Source organism: Poecilia reticulata, linkage group LG18, assembly GCF_000633615.1.
Source record: "Poecilia reticulata strain Guanapo linkage group LG18, Guppy_female_1.0+MT, whole genome shotgun sequence".
NCBI classification, from domain to species: Eukaryota; Metazoa; Chordata; class Actinopteri; order Cyprinodontiformes; family Poeciliidae; genus Poecilia; species Poecilia reticulata.
The window spans coordinates 1676854-1698881 of NC_024348.1; the positions used below are offsets into that span (position 1 = coordinate 1676854).

A 22028-nucleotide genomic window follows, 5' to 3' on the forward strand; every position below is an offset into this window, starting at 1 on the left:
GTAAAACCAAATAAATGTTATTTATTTTTGGTTTAATTTCTGCCACCCAAAATTTTTACTGACTTGGTCACCATCCTTAATTTTTTCTAGGGGTACTGCTGGCACCCCAACTTACCAAAAGGAAGGATACCAAAATATAACTTTTTACCCAACATGCAAAGCACTATTTCCACACTACCCGGAACACAACCTTCCAAATGTGAAACACGGCAGTGGTAGCATCATGAAGCAAAGGATAATTTTTTTCAACAGGGAGAGAAGCTGCCCTGAGTTGATGGGAACATAGAGAGCACAGAACCCCGGGATAAAAACTAGTGATCCATCAGGGCAATGACCCTAAAAATATAAGTGCTAATAGTTTCGAATAACATATATTCATGGTTTAGAGTGGCCCTGTCAAAGTCCTCACTCAAATCCAATTGAGAACGTGACGCAGGACATGGCAACTCACAAACTTTTATCCACCATACGAGAGCTAACGCTATTTTTGCAAACATTTCAATCTCCAGAGAATGGTAGCTCTATTTGCAGCTAAAATAAACTCTAAATATATATATATATATATATATATATATGGTCTTTGAAGGGATCGTCTTAAGTGAGGTTGCTCACTGCTACAAGTTGATAGACAAAAAAAAAAGTTATTCAATACTTCACAATGGATACTAAACTGACCACATTAGTTTACTTAAAAAAAATGCAAAGCACAGTAGCATAAGTTTGCAAATATGGTTCCACAGCTTGGAGCATCAACGCACTCTAGTGCCACCCAGAGGTCACATAGTGGAAGTGTAGAACTGGTACTTGGAACAAAAAACAAGCAAGTCCGACTGAGGTTTGCTTTATTCATTTATTAGATGTTAAGGAACTCCACAATGAAACAAAATAATTTACTCATGGTGTACATGAAATTAGAACACATCTATTAGGGTCATAAAGGAAGAGGGAGGGGTTTGGAGGAGCATCTTTCTGGGTGGGAATGAAAAGACGAGAAAAATTCTGATTTTCAGCGTCGTATGGCGTTCTTCAGGCCGGAACTTCAGACCAAAGTGTCGGCGAAACTTCATCAAAAAGTCCATCTCCTTTCAAAACACGTCATACAATCACTGAATACATTTTCCTGCCAGAGAGGCTTTATTTTTTATTTTTCCTTGTTTTAAAACAGCTCATTAAAAAAAATGAAACTTGAGGAGAAAGATGTGATGCAATCCATCCAATGTAAGTGCTTTTTGTGACTGCTTCTCGCATACATTCACACACACGCACAACATTCTCTCACCGATTTAAACTGTTTTAACTATAATGTGTTTCATCCAACTTAAAGCAATGGAGTGTGACGTTTGCATGCTTTATTTCTCAGACATTCCTCTGTGTTCTCAGGCATCCCTCGCTCAAAAGTAGCCCTGCATGCAACAAATAAAATAAATCAGCTGCATGACTTGGCGTCCGTATGTATACTTTAGAATGCTTTTACATGCGCCAACGTATTGCATAGAACTCAGGGCTCCTGAAATTCCCTCTCACGCCGTTTATGCAATCAATGGCTTCGATTTTTTTTTTTTTTTTTTTTTTTTTACTTTTTTCGTAATTAAAACTATAGCTCTACATTAATGACAGTCATTACAGCGGTATGCTTGAAAACAACTTCTGTCACCAATTTCTGCTCGACAAAAAAAAAACAAACAAAAAAAACAATGCATCACTGCACTGTCACAGGTCTGAGTGTAGATTATGCTTATATTAAAAAAATTCCTGAGTATCTTTGACTGTTAAGGAAAGGGGACGAGACCCTGAAGTTAAGTTTGCTTCGTTTCACTACTCGAAGGGATTTTTCATTTTCTTTTTTGTTAAAGTACCACAGGGCTAAACTATCATTGGGTTTAAACAACATTCACACTCAGGAAAGTGGAAGCAACTCCATGACGATACAGGGGGAGGATTTTTAGTAGCCTGTGCTTCACATCTGTGGTACTTGAGACAATTAGTTCACTTATGTTATCTTCAATCTTCATTGAAAATAATTTTTGATGAAGAAAAAGAAAACCGCTTTCATTCAATTTGATTTTTTTTTTTTTTTTTTAAGCCTGGAAAACTTCAGAGGGTTTCTAGATAACAGCTCAAAGGGCGGAGCGGGAGGAGGTGTGGTTCCGAGTTACTGCGCAGAAGCACTTCTGCGGCCGTTCCCGTTTCTCGGAAGTTAAAACTTTTAACTACACTCAGTCTGAACCAGTGTCTTCACAAGTTCTACACCACCACACACAAAACGGAGAAGACACGAATCAATATTTCAACAAGATAAACCCAAAAGAAAGATAAAAAAAAAAAATAATAAAAAAAAATAAAATAAAAAAGACACCTCACATGGGAAAAACAAAATAAACCTGTAATTTAGAGTACTTCCTCTTTGCTTTGTGGTTAGCCGGTTGCCCAGCCACTTGTTAAAAGGTTTGCTTCCTTTGTATCTGCCGTGATGTCATCCTTTCCTTTCTGCAGTGGGGGGTTGGCTTTGAACTCAAAAATACGTGTTCAAACATGAGATTTTTTTTTTTTTTTAAACATGTCTACTAATCATTAAATTACAGGTAAGATAATTCTTTTTTTTAAAAAAAAACAAGTTGATGTTAAAGTAAGAACTGTGTTCAATCATAAATTTTCATACTTGCAAAAATAATAATGAAAAAAAAAAACCCCGAAGCATTTCTGGAGTCTGGCTACAAACTATGTCAAACGTATCACAGCCAGATTTATTGAACTTCAAAAGATTTTGGAACATTTTAATAGCACCAATGTTTTGTACCATAGAATTCACAAAAAATATATTAGAAAAATGTTTCAGCTGCAACTCAGATGTCTGGAGAGATGGCTGCAGTTGAGCCACCTTATATACTATCTTTAGCTCAAAACCTTTTTTTTATATGTAGATTATTTTTAAACCAATTTTGTGTACAGCATTGCAATTTGAAGGAGACCATTGGTTCCCCCGACAAAAACATTAATTTATGGTTATTTTTGTTTCAAATATTTTTTTTTAACCTCACAAACCACACTATATCTACAACTAGCTCTTTAAAAGACTATCACCATTCAAAACAAACAAAAAAAAACTCAAGACAATTTTTCACACACAGGGAAGTTGAGGATATTTAGAAGAAAGCTCAGTACATTCTCTACTTCGCATTCAGAAAGTTGCACAATCAAGATAAATTAAACTCTCAAATCCGATACAGAAGTCAAATAAAAGAAAAATCTTCACATCCTTGTATTTTCTTTCTGAATCTAACGCAGAGAAAGTAGAGAATGGGGCAGCAGTTGTTTCAAAACGCAACATCTGTTTCAACTAGAAAAAAAATAAAACAGGAGTGAGACTGCCTGGACGAACAAAAACATGCACAACCATTCAGACGGCACCGACCACCAGAGACCTTGGTTCGCTCTCAAAAAAAAAAAATGGTGGGAACGGAATCGGACGAGGATAGAACAAAAAAAAAAAAGGAAGGAAAAAAAAAAAAGAAAAATAGAAGCATCTCTACAAGCTAACTGTGAGATGTGAAAAAGGACTGGTGTGCAGAATAATCATTGCATCACTCAAAGACAGAACTTTTTTTTTTTTTTTTTTTTTTTTTTAACCTTTTTTTCCACTCTTTTTGTTGATCCGATTGTTGATTACACAAGGTTGTTGTTTTTACGTTAGTAAATGAAAAGCCAACAGGGTTATGTGTTGGGACGGGGAGGTTTTTGGAGAGGGAGTCTCAGAAAAATTAGCCTACGTTAGGTTTTCCTGAATCTTTTGCTGGTAGAGGTCCAGTCCCAAGACCAGAGGAAGTTCTCCTCTCGGTGACAGGTGTCCTCCGCAAAACTGGAGAAGTCAAATGTTGCTGCTCCCTGGGGAGGAGGGAAAAAAAGAAGCAGAATAGAAAAAGTTAAAAACAGAATGACCGTCATCAAAAAGATACAGCAAATGAGGTCGTTAGATTAAAATTTTTTTTGATGGACTGAAAAGAACGTCTTCCATGAATAAAAAGCTGAATTTTTTTTCTAAGAACAGTACAGTAAATATTATATAACATATTATATGACACTTGTTTGTTTTATTGAACTACTAAATTTATGGCCTCCGTTTCCTAGATCTAGTATTTATTCTAAAACGTTATCTTTAAATTCACAGTGATTCAATGAGATCATTCTTCACTTCTAGTTGTAAAACTACAGAATGCAGTGAGACATAAACCCCACCAGATGGCACTGTTGAGCAGAATCTTCAACAATTAAGTCCAACAACGACTAGAATTTTAAATATTAAAATGTTCTTGTTTGAGCTTGATATTTAACAGACAGCTGACAAAGTCCATAAATCCTTCAAAAGCCTTCGAACTTGTAGTTTACAAATATAATTCCATATCATACATGGAATAGAAAGATGCATTAAAATTAAAAACTTTGACACTTATTTAAAATTGTATTTCAATGTTGGGAGAATACCATCAGGCTAGTGTTTCACAATAAAACACAAGCTTAGTTGTAGAAGAACTTTCTGGTGCTTAAAAAAACATATTGGTGACAACAAAACTTAAATATTTTCAATATGATGTCAAGAGAAAGCGAGTTTGGGAAAGACTTGCCAGACATAATAGCCAAGCAACACGTTTTTAACCCCTAAACGGTTAAAAATAAGTGCAGTGCAGTGTTTTGAAGTGCAACATAAAATGACATAACATTTTCTACAGTTGTTATAGTTTTTACCCACATGAGACTCAACATCTGAGATTATTTGTAAAACCCCTGAAAGATTTTAATTTCTTTGTACTGCACTAAAACTTCATGCATTTCATTACAGCTTAGAATACAACAGAGTAAGGAAATTAGTTCTATCGACTAAATGGTTTTTAGCAACCGTTATACCATACCGCAATTTGCCCGCGGGCCGTGAAAATGAGACCTCTGCTCTATATTGACTTCTTTAAAATAATAATATTAATATTTTTAGTTAGGTCACTTTCATAGGCCAACTCTTACTTTGTTCACTACTACATTGGTTGCTATGAATATGTGAACAGAGCTCTAATTCTTGTTCAGTTGTACCACTGAGTGCATTACCCACATAAAGGAAAGACCACAGATTACCCTGTAAAATACAATGAAAATTCGGGAACATCTGGCTGAAGTTTAGAGTTAATCTGACAGAAAAAGCCCACTTTGAAATCTGGACTTACCTGTACACTGAGAACCAGGGAAAAGAGGGGAACAAATTGTGTTCTGCCACCAGAACTCATCTTGCTGGCTGCCAATTCCTCCCTGACCACTTCTATTTAACAGAGGGAACTAGAAACAAAAAAAACAGAAAACGTTCGATCAATGTTTCTGTGAAATTCACAACTGCAACAATTTGTGAACCTTCATTACCTCTTGCATGTCGCCAACATAGTCATAAGCGATCCCGTACTTGGGGGTCTGAGCTGCTGGTGAACATAAGTGGGGCTGCTTTTCCTCTGCAGATTCTTCTTGTTGAATCTCGCCCACATCCACCTGTTCGCCTGCACTCGGCATGGCTGCTGCTGCCGTTTTGCAGCTCAAGCCGCTCTCTTGCTCGGCAATCGGCAGAAGGGTACTTGAGCCCTCCTGCGAATCCAGAGAGGTCTGGGCACTCTTCTCCATGCCAGACTTCTTTAATCTTGGTAAAAATTTACCAGATTCCAGTTCTGACTTCCCGTAATAAGGTCCCTCGCATTCGGCGTCCTCCTCCAGAGGTTTGAGGTCGGCCTGAGGATCGTCAAACACGTCCACCGGCGCCGCAATGGGAAAACTCATCTCTTCTTTGTCGGTCTCGGCCTCCGAATCGCTAACACCGCCAGGAGACAGTTCTGAGGCCGATATTGGTCGGAAATGAGTCCTGGGTGAAATGCGGATGGCTCTGTACTGCGTCCGGTTGATGCCGTAAATTCGAGTGTGGAAGGCTTCGCTCTCTGAATCCGAGCAAAGAATAGATTTGGGCTTGAATCCCGGACTGAAAGAAGCCATGTCCTCAGGCTCAAAGGAACACTCAACATGGAGGACTTGAGAGAAGGGATTGTTCAGGTTGAAGGATGCAAACGGGTATTCTAGACCTTGCTCCTCTCTGTGCAAGCCCCCGTATGATCCGAGCAAATCTTCATGGAAGATCAGAGAAAATCCCTTATTCAATCCATCTCCGCCTCCTTTAATGGCCTGGTCGCTCTGCCCAAAGGAAACGAGGGGCCTCCATAGGGGCCGGTGCCCAGGGGCGAAGCGGCTGCCCGTGTTCATGAATACATCTCTGCCCGTGATGGTCAGCATGTCGGAGCTGGACGCGGAAGCAGCAGCAGCGGCGCACTGCAGCAAGCTATCTTGACTATCGCTCGGCGGCACAACCGCCCAGTTTTTATCGCCACTTAGTGTTTTCAACTCTCCATACACTCCTCCGAGGATGAACGATGTACTTTCCTTGTCGGAGTTCAAGTCCCAGGGCTTGGACGGAGTCGTGTAATCCCCAGCGGCGTCTACTTTAGAGAGTTTGTTTTTGGCCAAGTCCTGTTCTTCTTTCTTGCCGTCCCAAAGGCGATACTCGGATCTCTGCACAGCCTTTTTCTGAGGTCCTTGAACCGAAACTCCTTTAGTCTGGACCTCAAGACACCTGCAACAGCAAGTGCCCGACTCATCGGAGAAGAACCCCTTGCCTGTCTTGTCTGTCCCGTGCTTCGATGCGGCAAATTTCCCGTCTCCTATTGCGGTCCAAATGTCTTTTATAATCCCTGAGCTGTAATCGTCACTCTGTTGGTTCGAGTTGTCTGAAAACACGTCTGTGCTGTACGGTTTGCTCTCATCCCTTTCTAGCGCTATGCCACAAATGGACTCTAATTTAGATTTTTTGGTAAAGGTCTGATTGGGTGCTGTGCTGACGCTGACTTTTTCGCACTTTTTGCCCGAGTCCTCCTGCAAAAACTCCAAGATTTCATCTTCTAGATATGTACCCGAAAGAGGAGGAGGGATGACTCTGTCTGGTTCGTCTCTGCCGAACGGAGCGACGTCCTCCGCCAGAGCATTGCCCTGCTCGTTGTCCGACCGAGTCTCCTCTGAATGCGACCATGGGCTGCAAGTTCGCGTCGATAGGTTCGAACAGTGTTCCGTTTCGTCAAAGGCACTATTTTTGGTCCATATTAGCAAGCGGGACTGCTTATTAGAATGCGGGTCAAGACAGCTACTAGAACTGGTATTGTTTTCGTGACTGACAGAAAGCGAGTCTCGGGGGAAGGGAAAAGTGGCGCCATCACACTGCACCTCAAAAAGGGAGAAGCAGGATGAATCCAAAGCAGATGCTTCACTGGCAGCTTCAGGAACGGCCGGATCTTCTAGTGGTCTGGATAGCTTGCTCAGAGTCAACGACACACTATCCAGCAGCGGAGAGAGCCGGACGGGAGAGTCTCCAAGGAAGCTTTCACCGTCTATGTCTTCGGAAGAAGACGGTGAGTAACACCCCCATACATGTACCAAGTTTTCAAAATCCTCCATTAAAAACCCAACAGTTCCCGAAGCTTCCTGTGAGTCTGCCTGTATTGCACTTTTCCCTTGCTGCTCAAGGCCATCTAAAACTAAACAGCATTCTGCCTCATTGTCTCCTTGCTCTTTGCTTTTCTGTCGAATCAGGCTCAAGATCCGACTCTCTTGTATCGTGTCTGAGGCACTAGTATCCAACATGGATTGATAAATATCGACTTCATAGAAGTCGGTGAATTCAGACAGATGCTTGTCATCTAAATCTCTACTATCTTCTGGCTGAGAGCAACGCAAAGTGTCAGTGAGGTCGGCGGGTTCATTGTCCGCGTCGCCAGGCGCTTCCACGAAGTGCCCGTCCACAAACGAGCCAGCTGGTAGATAGGCCCGCTGGTAGCTCTCGCTGGCAATGCAGATTCCCTGGATTTTTTCAGGCAGCCTTTCCATTTCCGCAGAAAAGCCGAAGCCATCCGGAGAGCCCACCTTGCTGCGATACTTCGTTTCAAGCTTACTTTGACAGCTGCTGAATGGTACAAAGTACTCCGTGATGGGCTCGGTGTACCACAGGGGCTCCTCCTTGTACTCTTTTTTGTTTCTGGCCTCCACTGCAGACTCCCTCGCTTCCAGCCAGCCCAGCTCTTTACGAATCTCCTTCAACGGTCTCTTCCCCTTCTTATAAAGCTGTGGTTGTTTAGCAGCGCTGCCGGTCGCGCCGCCGCCACTCGCTCCCATGTTTCTTCTTTCCTCCTTATCGATCACCTTCATCTGCAGCTTCACCTGCCCGTTGTTGCGTGTCCTCTTGTTCTTTGCAGCCTCCCTGGATTTGTGCCTTACTCTAACTGTTTTGCTTCTGGATGACTTTGTGTCACCCTGGTTCCCGCTGGAGCTCGACCCTGCCTCACTAGAACCAGAAGACCAGGATCTGGGTCGATATTTGCCCTCAGATCTGTGTCTGATCTGTCTCTTAGAGTGACTGATGGTCTTCTCCTCCGCTGCTGCGCCACCATGGCATCGGTTTTCCTTCTCTTTCTTGCTCCGTCGTTGCTGGCCTCTCTCGCTGGTCACAGTAGAGATGGTACCACATGCCTCGAGGTGTCGCTCTTTTGCAGCTTCACCATCACTGTTGCAGTCTTTGGGGGAAGAGGTGTCTGTGCTGGTTTGTGGAGCTGCAGAGGATGATGAACTGGAGTATGTGCAGGCCTTGGCCTTGTTCCACACCGTCATGATCTCTTGGAGACAAACAGGTTTCTCTGACAAAGGAGGAAAGGCTTCATAGTACCTGCAGTCACACCAAAAAAAAAGAGGAAAGGGAGATTAATTGCAATCAGAGTAGCTTTTATTAACTCGTGACAAACTATACCAAAGATAATAGAAGACCACAAAGCTGAACAAATAAAATTAAACTACAAGAAAATGCACAACTATCAAGATAATGCTCTACTTATAAAAAGCAATGTTAAAAAATTACGTTTGCCTACACATTTATGTCAAATTAACCAAGCTTTAATGCCTTTCAAAAAGGTACTCTTTTTTTTTTTTTAATGAGACCAACATTGAATCAGATCAGCCTCAACTCTGCAGCTGTGTAACATACTGACAGATGAGTTCAAGATCAAATCTATTTTAAAGGATTTTGTAGAGAAGATCCAAAGCAAGTTCAAAAATGTATTCAGCATCCAAATTTCTTTATTCACTCATAATGAGACAATGGCAAAAAAAAAAAAAAACTAAGAATTCAGTGTTCATCTGTAAGAAACTCAGAACGTCAACATGAGAAAATGCAATAAAGCTTAGAGATGGCCGATACATCGACTGTATTTGTTAAATAAATTTGCTGTTTATGAAGATTTAATTTACGTAAAAATGTAAAAATAAATTACAATCAGACTTCAAACTTACATTTCCACCTGGTCCTTAGAAGAAGGCGAATCGGCACGTTCTGGTGACTGACAGCCATCCGATTTCTTTTGAATGCGTTTCTCTTCTGGAAAATGATTCAAAAACAGCAAAACATCTTAGTAAGATTGCCATTTGTGTGTTTTTCTTTAACAGCAATAAAGACAGCTAAACAAGAGAAAAATATTAGTTTCAAACCTTTCTGTTTGTTTTGGATGTCCTTAAGTTTAGAGCAAAGCTCTTCAACCAGACTCTCAATTCCAGAGTTCTGCACAGAAGACAAAAACAAGAGGAATATTTGAGATGCACATCTTTCCAGGTAACCAACTAAAAGAATGTAGCTACTGAAACTAAATGCTATGTTTCTGTTACATATTGCATACTCTGTGTATATATATATATGGTCAAATTTGCCACATCTCAATTATTAAAAGACATGTTCCAGAAAATAAAATGACTGCAGTCTGTTTGCAAGTTGTAGTTGATCTGGCAAACTACTTTGAAACAGCAGAGGGAACAAATGGCATGCATTCCGCTAGGACAGGTCTGTCACAGTAAAAAAATATTTTACCGGATGATAAATTGTCCCAGAAATTATGGTGTTAAAATTGTCATTTTGAGATCAAGGGAGGAAATCTCATTTCATTATTGGGGGCTGGGGCGAGACAATAAATGGACATTTTTTTAAGAGCAATTTCTTTTAGGAGGGGGGCAGGGGGGCCAGCAAAGTTATAGTGAAATGTAAAGTAATATGTGGCTTAAGAAGTTTATGTGTTCGAGCTGTAAGACCAAATATGACTAGTAAGCGGTAATGTTCATACATGTGTTTTTCTCAGTAAGCAAACTATTGAGACCCATAAAAGTAAAACTAAGATTTAAATGTTTAGATATGAGCTTGATTCAGTGGCACAGATATAATCTCTGGTACAAAATTACAAAAATGTATGGCTATAAATAAATAAATACAAGCTTTAATGATCAACTCCACTTGATAAAATTCCTCATAAATATTGTTTTATTGTAGTGGCTCTCATACAAATTATGTGTTAATTAAATTATAACTTGCCAAGTTGCTTTATGTTTAAATCTTTTTTGGTTTTGCCATGTCCTGGATGGCTGAGAATCTATAAGTAGGTAGAAATAAATAAGATCTCGGAAGTATCATAACTAAAACTTAATGGTCAAAGCACCAGGGCTTTTATAGAAAAATATCCAGATTTCTTCTGTGTGTAGTTTTAGAGGCTCTATGTTGAGGATAAAGATTAGAAATAAAAGCACATTTCTGTTTTTCTCCATCTCTCTCTGCTCCTATACACTGAGCTGTCAGCCAGTTGTAGCGCTTAGTCCCTCCCGTTTCAAACTCTTCTCATTAACATAAGAGTTAAAGTGCTAAATATATGTGATTTGCTACCTTCGACAAAAAAAGTTTAAGTCCATCAAAGCACAGCCAGTTTTGCTAGTTTTGATTTTGACAATTCTAGACTTTTCCAAAATTGGGGGGTCCAAAATGAAATAGTCATCAAAATAGCTACAAACCGACCCGTTCACATTTTCTAAATTATCGCATTGTCCTCCCCTCCCACAGCAACACCGCAACAGTCAGCTTTTTCCCAAATCAGAAGGTTAAAATATTCTCATATTGTAATTAAATCATATTTGTTTTCTCTTAACTAGAAAGAACTATGTGCTTCCATAAAACGTTACAGCGATATCAAAAATAGTATTGATTATTTTTCTTAGCATCAGTACCAAGTTTGAAATTTGAGTACCCTACATTCAGCACAGAGAGGCCAATCAGCTTGTTTTTTTCAGTCAAATCAGATAAGATGACTAATGCTGAGGAAGGAATGCTTGTACTAACAAAGTAAACAAAGGCCAGCGGCTACGACTGCAGCCAGCTGATTTGTGACACCATAGGCATGTTCATTTAACAGGAGCGCATACATCCTTCCAAAAATAAAGAAAGCAGCAGAACAATGAGTTTCATCCACTGCTTTCATCAGCTAACATTTACTGCAAACACATCCTTGTAATTTACTGCCTTCTTAAATTAAGCTACACAATATGAATTACTTCATTTACAAACTTAGGGTTTGTAATCAACAAAAACCACAAAACAGCTGCTCTTGTTTCCAACCTGACCGATTACTGCTGCACTCTGGTCTGGTCCGAAATAGAAAGTGTTGCTGTAGCGCTTCGCTCCAGTCCTTTTATTTCCTCCTGCATAGCTGCTAATGCCGGTCAGCTGACAGCCGGCCAGCTTTACTGCAATCACATGCCGCGCTTACTGCTTAAGAATACAGAGCACAGAGTCCGGCCCCCAGAGAGGAGCATGACACCGCTCCCGTGTTGCAGATCTTTCTCTCCACCTTTTCATGTTGCGTCGACTAAAGCAAACTGCCATTTAGTCATGGAAGAAAACAATATTTCCGTTTCCTTTTTACACAGAAACAGAAGTGCGTTTTTCTGCCAGGTTGTAGTAAATGTTTTTTTCTGTTCCTTTTGGTCTTCATTAATTATAAAACACAGGACAGTATGGCTTTATGCTTGGTGAAAGCTGGAGTGCTGACCTGATGATGAGAAAAGCTACAGCCACCCGGCCAAATAAGGTGACTATGCATTTTCAGTCCAGATCTTCCCTTTTTCAATGCTCTGGCTTCCCTCTTTGACCCAGCTTTGTTCATTGCTTATCTGTTGTGAGTCATGCAATCAACATCCGCCTGACTTCACCTAAATAACAAAGACCAATATAGTCGATTCTTAAAGCACACGGTGCCTAGTAAACGTGTTCATTTCAAAATTTGGGGGGGCGGGGTTTGTCAGAGTGTGAACAGAGACCAGAGTGAATTTTATGTGGAATCAACACAAAACTTGCATCATCCTGAAGCGGGGCAGGAATATTTATGGTTTTATTTATGTTTATTTAACAGAGAAATCTGTAAATCTCTCATTTATACTCTGCTTTAATTCAATTATATTTTTTATTAGTACTTAATTTATTATGTTTTCATAAACTTTTTTATTGTTATTCATTTTTAGTTACTTTTTTAAACAATTTTTTTCTAATTTTTGGAAGTTTTGGCATATTTTCTGTGAGTCTTACAAAAAGAAAAAAAATTTTAATTATGCAAAAAGAAATTGACATTTCAAGATCTTTTCTATAAGTTCTTGTGCAAAACCTGCTTTTAATATCTACGGCAGACTTTTAAAAGTAACTATCTTCAAACTATGCTACTTATCTTTCTTCATTATGTATATTTATAGAAAAGGCTCATATGGTTCTACAAAATTGTTTTTCTCCCCTCTTGTAATAGTTGATTAATTTTATTCCAAAATCTGAAAACAGGAAACAATTTTAGTTTAATGTTGTTAAAACATTTATGTAGCACATGTATAGAACATTTTTGCAGCTCTAGACGAGTTTTATTCTGTAGCAGCGAGAGGAAAGGCTGCGGACGCCTGCTTTACATTACCTACACTTACCCTCTTCGGTTCCTTGGCCATTATTTTGCTATTTGTTCATTAATATTCTCCAACAAAGCACATCTGTACCCAAACTGACTTTAAATCACACAAAAGATTGAGTGCTTATATAGTGTACGAGTTTTAAAGGTTGCAATGGATTTTATTCGTCAGAGTAAATAGGGTAAAATAATAAAGCACACCCACATAAGTCTGCTKTTTTTTTTTTTTTTTTGTCGTTTTCTTTTTTTTTTTACTAAAAAACTGAAAGCTTCCTTCCACTGCACAACTGCACATTATTTTCTGCATGTCTATTTTTATAACATAAAATCTGAAATTGTTAAGAGGTGTGAATACTTATAAACATACAAAGAACAGTTTTTATTATCAGGTTAGGTCATTGCTAAAGGTGGAATTCAGTGAGGATTTCCCTCAACCAAGATTAGAGATTATTTCAAACATTTCAGAAACTTAACACCCAAGTTGACTAACAGAAGCTGATAACCACAGGATTTCAACCGCTGCGTAGAACAGAGCTTACTTCATCAGATGCAGAGCGAAGGCATTGCACGGCGGCTTGCTTCTTTATCTCCTCTAGACTCAGGTCGGTCCCTCCTTTCTTCTTGCCCTTGCCCCACTTCTTTCCGGCTCCTTTCTCCCATCCCAGGAAGATGTCATTCTCCTAGAAAAAGAAAAAAAAAGAACAATAAAAATCACTTATGTGACAATTCAAAAACAGAAACAATGACTTTTAGGGTTTCTCTTCTTTGGTTGAATGAGAGCTCACCTGGTCCTGCAGGTCGTAGTCGTAGCTGTCGTGCAGGAGAAGGCTCAGGACGTAGCGGGTGTAGATCATGGCGTCGATCCCACACTTCTCGAGCTCCTGGCCGAGCCAGCTCTGCACCGGCCCCAGCGACTGGAGCAAGGACATCTCTGAAGCGGGCAGGGGGAAGGGGCAAGAGAGGTTCTCAGGAGCAGGACCGTCTGAATCGGTGCTCACGGGACGCATGGGACCTCAGGTGTAGGCCATCTTCAGGCAGAGCAGCCTCATGGCGGGAAGCTAGCGAAGGCGAAAAGGGACGAGGCGGAGCCGATCTGGACGATGAGGTGAGGGTGGGGCGTCACTCCAGCAGGATGTACTTAAGGGGCTCTACATGGGGAGGCATGTAGGATGCTTTTTTATTGCTTTAAGCAAAAAGAAAGAAAAGAAAATAAAAAAGGAAAGGTGATTTTACTGGCGAGGCATGGCTGCTGAAAGCTCACGGCCGCTGAGCAAAACACAAGACGTGTTTCTGTCTCAGGCAGAGAGGTCCATGGTGGGACTGGGTCTTACTGCACCGGCACAATCTGGAACACAAAACCAGCCTGTATGAGTTTTTATGCAGAATAAGGAAAATGCAGCATATTTACATCTCAAAATATTCAGGTATCGAGAAAACTTCTTCACAGTTTACGGTTAAAATACGAGTGATTATAGGGCTGGGCGATACGGACTTAAAGTTTTATCACAATACTTTCCGGTCACGATAAAAGTGACAATAACAGCTGTTTATTACTTCTTTTTTATGCAACTGTATGACTGTGAGTCAGAGCAAATACAACCCCACAACCTCAAATAGAGATTTGGAAAAACATTCTCTTTTGCAGTGCACTTCTTTAGGACACCAGTCACAAAGATGTGGGATTTGTTTCACTAAGCTGCCCACGGTAAATGGATTTTCAAATTTATTGGTATTTACTGATGCTTTCATTGAACAAATAATGGAGAAAATAGTAAAACTATCAATCACTGATAAAAAGGACGGTTGTGGGTTTGATTTTTAAACATGAATAGGAATTTACTGTGACAACGATGAATCAGAATCAATTGACAGCACTTTGGTGCAATATTTGAGGTTAGAGACAAAATTGGTTGATTCCTTCATTTTCTACTAGATTTAAAACTAATATGCCTATCAAGGCTCCTCCAGAATCTCCTTTATTAGTCCTTTAAAATATGAACTCGAATAAAATGAGAATTAGCTCATTAAACTAAAAAATAAATATCGGAAATGTAAATGAAGGCAAAAAAATTCTATCCAACTAATATATTTATGCTACAAAGACCATTATTATGACAGTAATAATAGTTAGAAATAATTCTTGATTATAACTTGTGCGTAAATAATGCTGAAGTCCCACACTAGCCTGTGCTTACTAGAAGATGAAAACAGTTAAAGCGAGGTCTGTTTTGAAATTCATGAATTAAAGCAAAAAAAAAAAAAGAATAATCCTCGAACACATTTACTTCGACTTATATCCATTCTCAAAAATAGTAAAGAGCATGGCAAAACGCGTTGTCCTGGATCGCCGCCGCCGCTGTGAGCCACTTTTGACAGCTAGGGGGGCGGGGGGGGAAGGGGTGGAAGTGGGCAGGGAATACAGAAAGCATGCGTTTCAGATGGTGAAACTGCGGGTTCGGACACCGACGACGTGACGAGCAAATGGAGACTGTGGAGATTTGATTGGTTGATCCGGGCGTCATTCAGCGGTGGCATTTACAGAGTCACCCGTCGGAGACGTCAAAAGGGCAAGATAAGGAGCTTTGCTATGCGCTACCATACGACTTGAGCGATCCGCACCCTTATGCACAATAACACTGAGTCACAGGCACCCTGAGGGAGAACAGCTGAGAGGTTAACGAGCCCGGCCGGCACGGCGGTTTCTAAATATGGCTGACCGTTGTCGAGAAGCCAGCAGTTCTCTTGTACGCGCATTAGCCCCGGCTGCCAGTTTCTGTCTGCGCTGTCAACATACTAACTTCATTCAGCAAGTCAAACTTACCCTTACGGCCGTTCTCTGTATACAACATGCACTTAATTACAATAAAATCTTTCCCAAGACACTTCGTAATTTATACGTTTTCGCAAACAAACGTGCGAAGCATGAGAAGCTAAGAAGAAATAACACTACAATAATTTTAAAAGGTTTCAGCTGTACATGGCGTTACACACCGGCAGTTTGTGGCAAAAACAATACTGCGCTGTGTTAAGGCAAGCTCCGTAACTAGGTGGAACAACATTAGGTAACAGTACAGCTGTTTAATAAACACACGGCGATAGTGACTTCTGTTATTAAATGGCGATATTTATGTCGCTTTGCAGTCAAACCGCAAGGTTAGCTGGACCACCGACCTTTAGCTCATGTTAGCCAAGTTAGCTACCTGGAGCTTCACGTATTCTGTCACAAACGTATCTCTCTTTTAATCGTATGACATAGGTATATTACCCCAGAATACTTTTAGGCGTTTGCGGTTAATGACGATGTTGCCGTATGCCTGCCATTAAGAACAGAACACTTTGTTACAGGCAGGTGAAGGGAGGTTGCGCTCAGTGGTGGCGTTATACTGCTTTTACGGCTTTCCATTAAAATGACGACAAACACAAATACGTCAAATATTAGGCCGAATTTGCAGTCGAAAAGAACCGGGCTTTAAATATCATAATGCCAACAATAGGAGTAAATGCGTCCAAAAAGGCTGGAACCATTTGAAAGCTAACGTTAGCTTTCACGTAGCTACGCTTGTTGTTGTGACCGAGGGGGAGGAACAGCGGCTGCACCGTACCAGAAGACAGTCAGACGTTTTTTTCCCTCAACAAATGTGCGCCATATCGTCATAAGGCGAAGGAGTTAACAAACTTAACATTATTCACCAAGCGGGAGCAAGAGAAGCTCAACATGTAAAGAACACCACCGGAGACGGTTTACTCACCTGCCGTGGCCTGAAGTAAAGAAGCAGCGAAAGGGGAGCGGCTAGTTCTCTCCCGCTGCCGTTCCGAGCTCGAGCTCTGGAATCTGCTGCGGTAGCAGCGCGTATCATGGACGCCGACAGAAATGGCGCTGTTTTCGCATCTAGCGCTTCTTCACCAGAGCGTCAGCGAAACCGGCGACATTCGGGCTCCCGTCCAGGAAGGTCATTCGTCGATGACGGGTGATACGCGGAACCACAATGTCCACCTTCAACGAGCCAGTTTCATTCACATACGACTATTGAATGCGCCACCCTCCGCGTTCGTATCTAGGCAACAAGGCAAACCTCTACCGTCCCGCTGCGGTAGGTTTGATTCCTCCGCCTGGAGTATTGCATCAGAAGTCCAACTAGTACTCCCACAGTTTGCTCTCACACAAAGTGAAAATTGAAAGGCACTGAGCAATACTGAATGCAGAGATTGTGCTGTACAATAAATACTTCAATCAATGTGACCAATGTTGATATTCACAAAGTTACAATTGGATTATCTTATCTACATTTGACAATAGTTAAAGCACCCTGTAAAAGTATTGATGCCCTTAAGATTTTTCAGCCTGAATACATTATAATATAATTTGTGGTAGACAAAATAGCACCTTACAGAAAGAAAAATAATATTTTAGAATTTAATGTTTGTTTATTTTTTGATTTTCAAATTCAAATCTGTCAAGCATGGTATTCATTTCTTTCATCTCTCTTTACTCTGAAATTCCTAAATAAAATCTGATGCAACCAATTGTACCCAGGTCTCCTAGTAAGTCAGTATAAATCTAGCTGTCGGCCACATAAAAAGTCGGCCCTCGGACCTTAAGTTGATACATATCCTAAAGTATCATGTCTGTATACTTTTACACAACCAGTTTTCTGCAGCATTTTACAATTTTACCTCCAACAAATTATTTAGTTTTTCATTTAAATACTACAGAATATATGTCAGATTGCCCATTTCAATGCATCACAAAAACTGACACTTTAGATTTTTTGTAGATTTTTTTGTGGATTCTGTAGATTTTTTTATATACACTTTTTTAAAAATAAGAACAATGAAAAATGAAAAGCACATGTATATCGACAGGTAAAGTGACTTTGTGAAACAGAATTACTAAGGAACTAGCGCAATATACAAGCATAAATATATTCAATAAAAGGTACACAATAATATTTTTAAATAGCTATATGGAAGACGAGTGATATACAGAAACAGTAAAATAATATGGGATGTTCTTAGATGATTCAGTTAAATATAATAAAGATAGAACATCAGCACAAAAAACTAAAAAATAAAAACCTTCTGTACATACATCCACTCTAAGATGTTCTTACTGGTTATAAGAACATCAACACACAACCTACATACAGTTAAAATAATAACAGTAAAAATAATCCTCAAAAAAGTTAATAAAAAATATGTTTTCTATGTAAGATATTGATATAATACGGTCTCATCTATTTTTGACACATGGATACAATAAAGAATAACATAACTAAAATGGCCGATTCTTACATTGCATGTGTACAGTATGTGTATGAGGATTTTTCTTTCTTTTCTTTGATTTTTTTCTAAATAAATAAAGAAAGTCAGTGTGTATTGGAGGATTCTCCAGACTGACCCTCTTCCATAAATCAAAGGTGTGTAATGTGAGGCCTGACCACAGGGGTCACCACCTGTAGCGTTACATGAGTTGGAGTCTATTGCCCTGCTGTCTGCACCACTGTCCAGATGACATAAAAACACTGCCTCATTGTCATGCTAGCAGCTAAAAAACATAGAGGGGTTCTGGAAAGGAGTTTGAGGAGTAAAGTCAGGATCTATATGTGTGTACATGAGACACTGCTGATAAATAGCAGAGCTAGTTTGTGTGTAGTTAGCAGCAGTCCAGAGGATCCCTCAGGGGTTTTTAACAGATAAGCTTTTGATTTGTATCTGGAACCAGAACAAAGATACCCGACGGCCCGCTGACCTTACAGACGCAAAGCCAAGTGAAAGCCGTGTCAGTCTCCACAGTCAATATCCTGCATGTCCTTTTATGAATCATCCTAATCATTATTGGAATCGTTCTGCCTCGTCAACGTTTCTGTCCTCCCTGACGCTGATAAGATCTCGTTTCAGCCTCGAACTGCAGGCCACGATTTAGCATTTTTTTGCTCCGAGCTTTATGCTCTGACAGCTTCCTCATTCGGCACTACTAATTGAAAGTCGATTTAGAGCATCTGGCACAGTTATAAGATTCCTTATAATCCTCTTTCAGGAAGATGGTTTACCCTGTTTAGAGGCATGAGGGCAGATCTTTTTCACTCCTAAAAAAAACAAAAACAAGACCACAATGATGTCTGTATTGGCAGCTCGTTTGAGGAAATGCTTTTTACATTTCAAGTTGTGTCTATTGAAGCTGAATTTGAAACCGGAAACTTACACAGACTGAATAAAAAGACACACATTTTTTTAATCTCACTGCTTAATCACACCAACCTTCTCTTGTTATGGGTCAGCTGGAATTACCAACACTATTTCTATTTTTCTAGATGCCACAATATTGAGAGAAAGAATATGTCAGGGATGTATTTATTAATGTCTTTGAAATCAGAAGTTTGCATACCGAATGATTACTATTTCTCACAGTGAAACATGTCCTGTACAGTCATTGGCTGAAAGGTTGCTCAGAAAGGATGAAGCCGGTGCTCCTAAAGGAGGATTTAAAAGACAGATTGCAGTTTGCAAATGCACACAGAGACAAACATCTTTATTTCTCAAGACATGTCCGGTGGTCTGATGAACCTACAGTAGAACTGTTTGACCATATGACCATAGTATTTGGATATTTTCTTCACCTCCCTCCTTTACTATCCAGCTTGATTTGAAGAATCAAAAATCAACCCAATAACTGAACCACCTGGAATTTGTAAAGACTTATTTGCTCCCATTTTGCTGGTTAAAATATTTTTTAAAAATCAAATTGAAGGTGGAAATTTTTTAAAATTAGATTATCCAATTAGCTCAGAAAAAACCAGCCTCTTGTGGCAGACGGTCTGGACTCTACGCTAGTGATAAACGATGGCTTCCTGGAGGCATGGACTCTATTGAAGTTTTAAATGTTACCCAATCGCTAACATTTGCCTATGACGATGCTATGAAGCTAACCGGAAATTGTCTGCACTGTAGAAAAGTACAGATCTGAATGTGGCAGCTGTTGATGTTAATTCAGTATTTGGATGCGCGGCCAGCACGCATCCAAATACTGAACGGCTGAAGACTGAATGGCTTCGTTCACATCCTTTGATGCCATTGCCAAAACTACAGGCAGATTGCAATTCGAAAAAGGTGCAGAGAAGTGTATTGTTCACAACTCCTCCTTCTGCTCGCTAACTGGCAACGTAGAAATTCTACCGGAGAAATCCAAGTGAATGGGAGAAACCCAGACTGAGCTTTTAAAGCGAGATTAGAACCGAGCGAAACTGCGTAGGAAGACAATGGCAAGGCTCTGCCACTAAAGAGGGAAATATTTGAAGCTTTTTACATAGTTTTACTGAAGGTGCCTGCAAAGGTAGCAGACACATGTTTGCATGTTTGACCAACCAGACCTGACAGGTATGGTTTGGAATTTTTTTGTTGCATTTGGTTTATCTTAGACAATTGCAGTTAATCAGAGGTTATCTAGATAATCTGACTGTTCTCATGAAACCTGTTAATCATCATCATCATCATCATCATCATCATCATCATCATCATCATCATCATCATCATCATCATCATCATCATCATCATCATCATCATCATCATCATNCATCATCATCATCATCATCATCATCATCATCATCATCATCATCATCATCATCATCATCATCATCATCATCATCATCATCATCATCATCATCATCAATAACATCATCAGCATCCAGTCATATGTCAGCATTCACTAAAGCCACAAGAGCAGCAAGTGATTCTTGGCTCTTGAGCTGACACACTTCTCAAAGTAATCCTTTTAGTGAATTTAAATAGTAGCCTGTGCAGAGACCAATCACAGCCAAATAATTTAATCAAAGGGACCAATAGGGATCGTTGAGCAACACTCTAATCTCCGCCTTCATCAAAGCCATATGACTTTAGTTCCTCTTTATGATCTCCAGACCTGTTTACCACAGTCTGCTTTCAGTTTCTGTGTTGTTGCCCCACTGCATGTTCTTCACACAGACCTTCACTGCTGCCTGTCTGAGTGCAGGATATTTTTCTCCCTCTTCTGCTCACAGTTATGCAATGTTTTTGCTGGCAGCCAGCTTTTATTCTATGTCAGCCATTATTGCCGACCAATCAGATGTGTGATAATAAAGACAAACTCAGCTCCCATGAACCTGTTAATGTCTGTGTATTCCCCTGATTGTTGGCAATCTCCTCATTTTCATTTACTGGAACGTGTTACTGGGATCATGCTCTGGCTTGCAGAGAGGTTTTGTTGCAAGTCAGATTAGAAAAAAAGGGGAATTGGTGTACTTCTGCACTGCACTGAAGGTTCAGTTTAACAATGTACTGTAAATGTGAATTGCATTATAATAGTCAGTGGTCAAAGAGTGGGTAATTCTATGGCTACATGTCTAATGAAAGTCAGAATTTCTATGCTTTTAGGTCTGTAATTTGCAATTTGGAGTCAACACAGACGAGGTTTTTCAGCAACTATGCTCACCGCACAGCACAGCATAGTCCAAGCTTGACTCAGTTTATCTCCTCTGTAGAATTTTTGTAGTTTTCCACAGCCTCTTCTCCATGTGTATGGCTTTAACCTGTTCTCCCCCAGCCAACCCTGACCAGATTCGTCTCCGTTTGCAGACATGACGTGGTTCTTCCCCTTTTTTCGGAATCACCTCAGGGCTGGTTCAAGCCAGAGCTAGCCAGGTATTACGATCAGGCAATATGACTGGCAGCAGACTGGCCTGTGAGTTTATGTCGACATCTCAGCCACCATTTTCAATCTGCAATGAGACCCAGTAGTTGGCCAGACAGGCAAAACCTGACGTCTAAACCTTTTTATCAATTGCGGCAGAAGAGCACAGACAGCATCAGCAGGACATGGCAACTGGCTACAGACAAATATTAAGTGATTTTGGAGAAACTAACCTCTCCAGGGTGCATGATCAAAATCATCACAGCTGATGGAAAACTAACCCGGAGCATCACCCTGAAAATTCAGGATTTCCTAATCAATAGCTGCAAAAGCAAATGAGGTAGATTAGCAGTGCTTGCCTACGGCTGAGGGTGTCATAACACGCTACGGTGAAATATCATCCGTCACTGGATATTAAGCACATCATGACAGTCATGTATGACACTCATGTGACTGTCAGACAGCAACAGCTTCTTCAGTCAGAGGCCTCCTCAGATTTGTCC

General features: G+C 40.2%; 1 protein-coding gene across 1 annotated transcript; it reads right to left on the reverse strand.

Annotated features, from left to right (window-relative positions):
* Nucleotides 1-831: 831 nt before the first annotated feature.
* Nucleotides 832-17010, reverse strand: kiaa0232 (KIAA0232 ortholog). The gene is made up of 9 exons (XM_008435063.2): nucleotides 16613-17010; nucleotides 14097-14208; nucleotides 13649-14011; nucleotides 13403-13543; nucleotides 9598-9667; nucleotides 9403-9487; nucleotides 5401-8782; nucleotides 5211-5319; nucleotides 832-3882 (listed from the first exon to the last, which is right to left on the reverse strand). Exons 3-9 carry the CDS (start codon nucleotides 13868-13870, stop codon nucleotides 3866-3868), a joined length of 4026 nt encoding a protein of 1341 aa, XP_008433285.1. The 5' UTR covers nucleotides 13871-14011; nucleotides 14097-14208; nucleotides 16613-17010; the 3' UTR covers nucleotides 832-3865.
* Between the last annotated feature and the right edge of the window lie 5018 nt (nucleotides 17011-22028).

Excerpts from the sequence above, each read along its gene's own strand:
- kiaa0232 (XM_008435063.2), bottom strand. The coding sequence starts at position 13,870 with ATGCGTCCCGTGAGCACCGATTCAGACGGTCCTGCTCCTGAGAACCTC. Across the intron at positions 13,544-13,648 it reads ACTACGACCTGCAGGACCAG|GAGAATGACATCTTCCTGGG; the intron begins GTGAGCTCTCAT and ends TTCTTTTTCTAG. Across the intron at positions 8,783-9,402 it reads TCTAAGGACCAGGTGGAAAT|GTACTATGAAGCCTTTCCTC; the intron begins GTAAGTTTGAAG and ends GTGTGACTGCAG.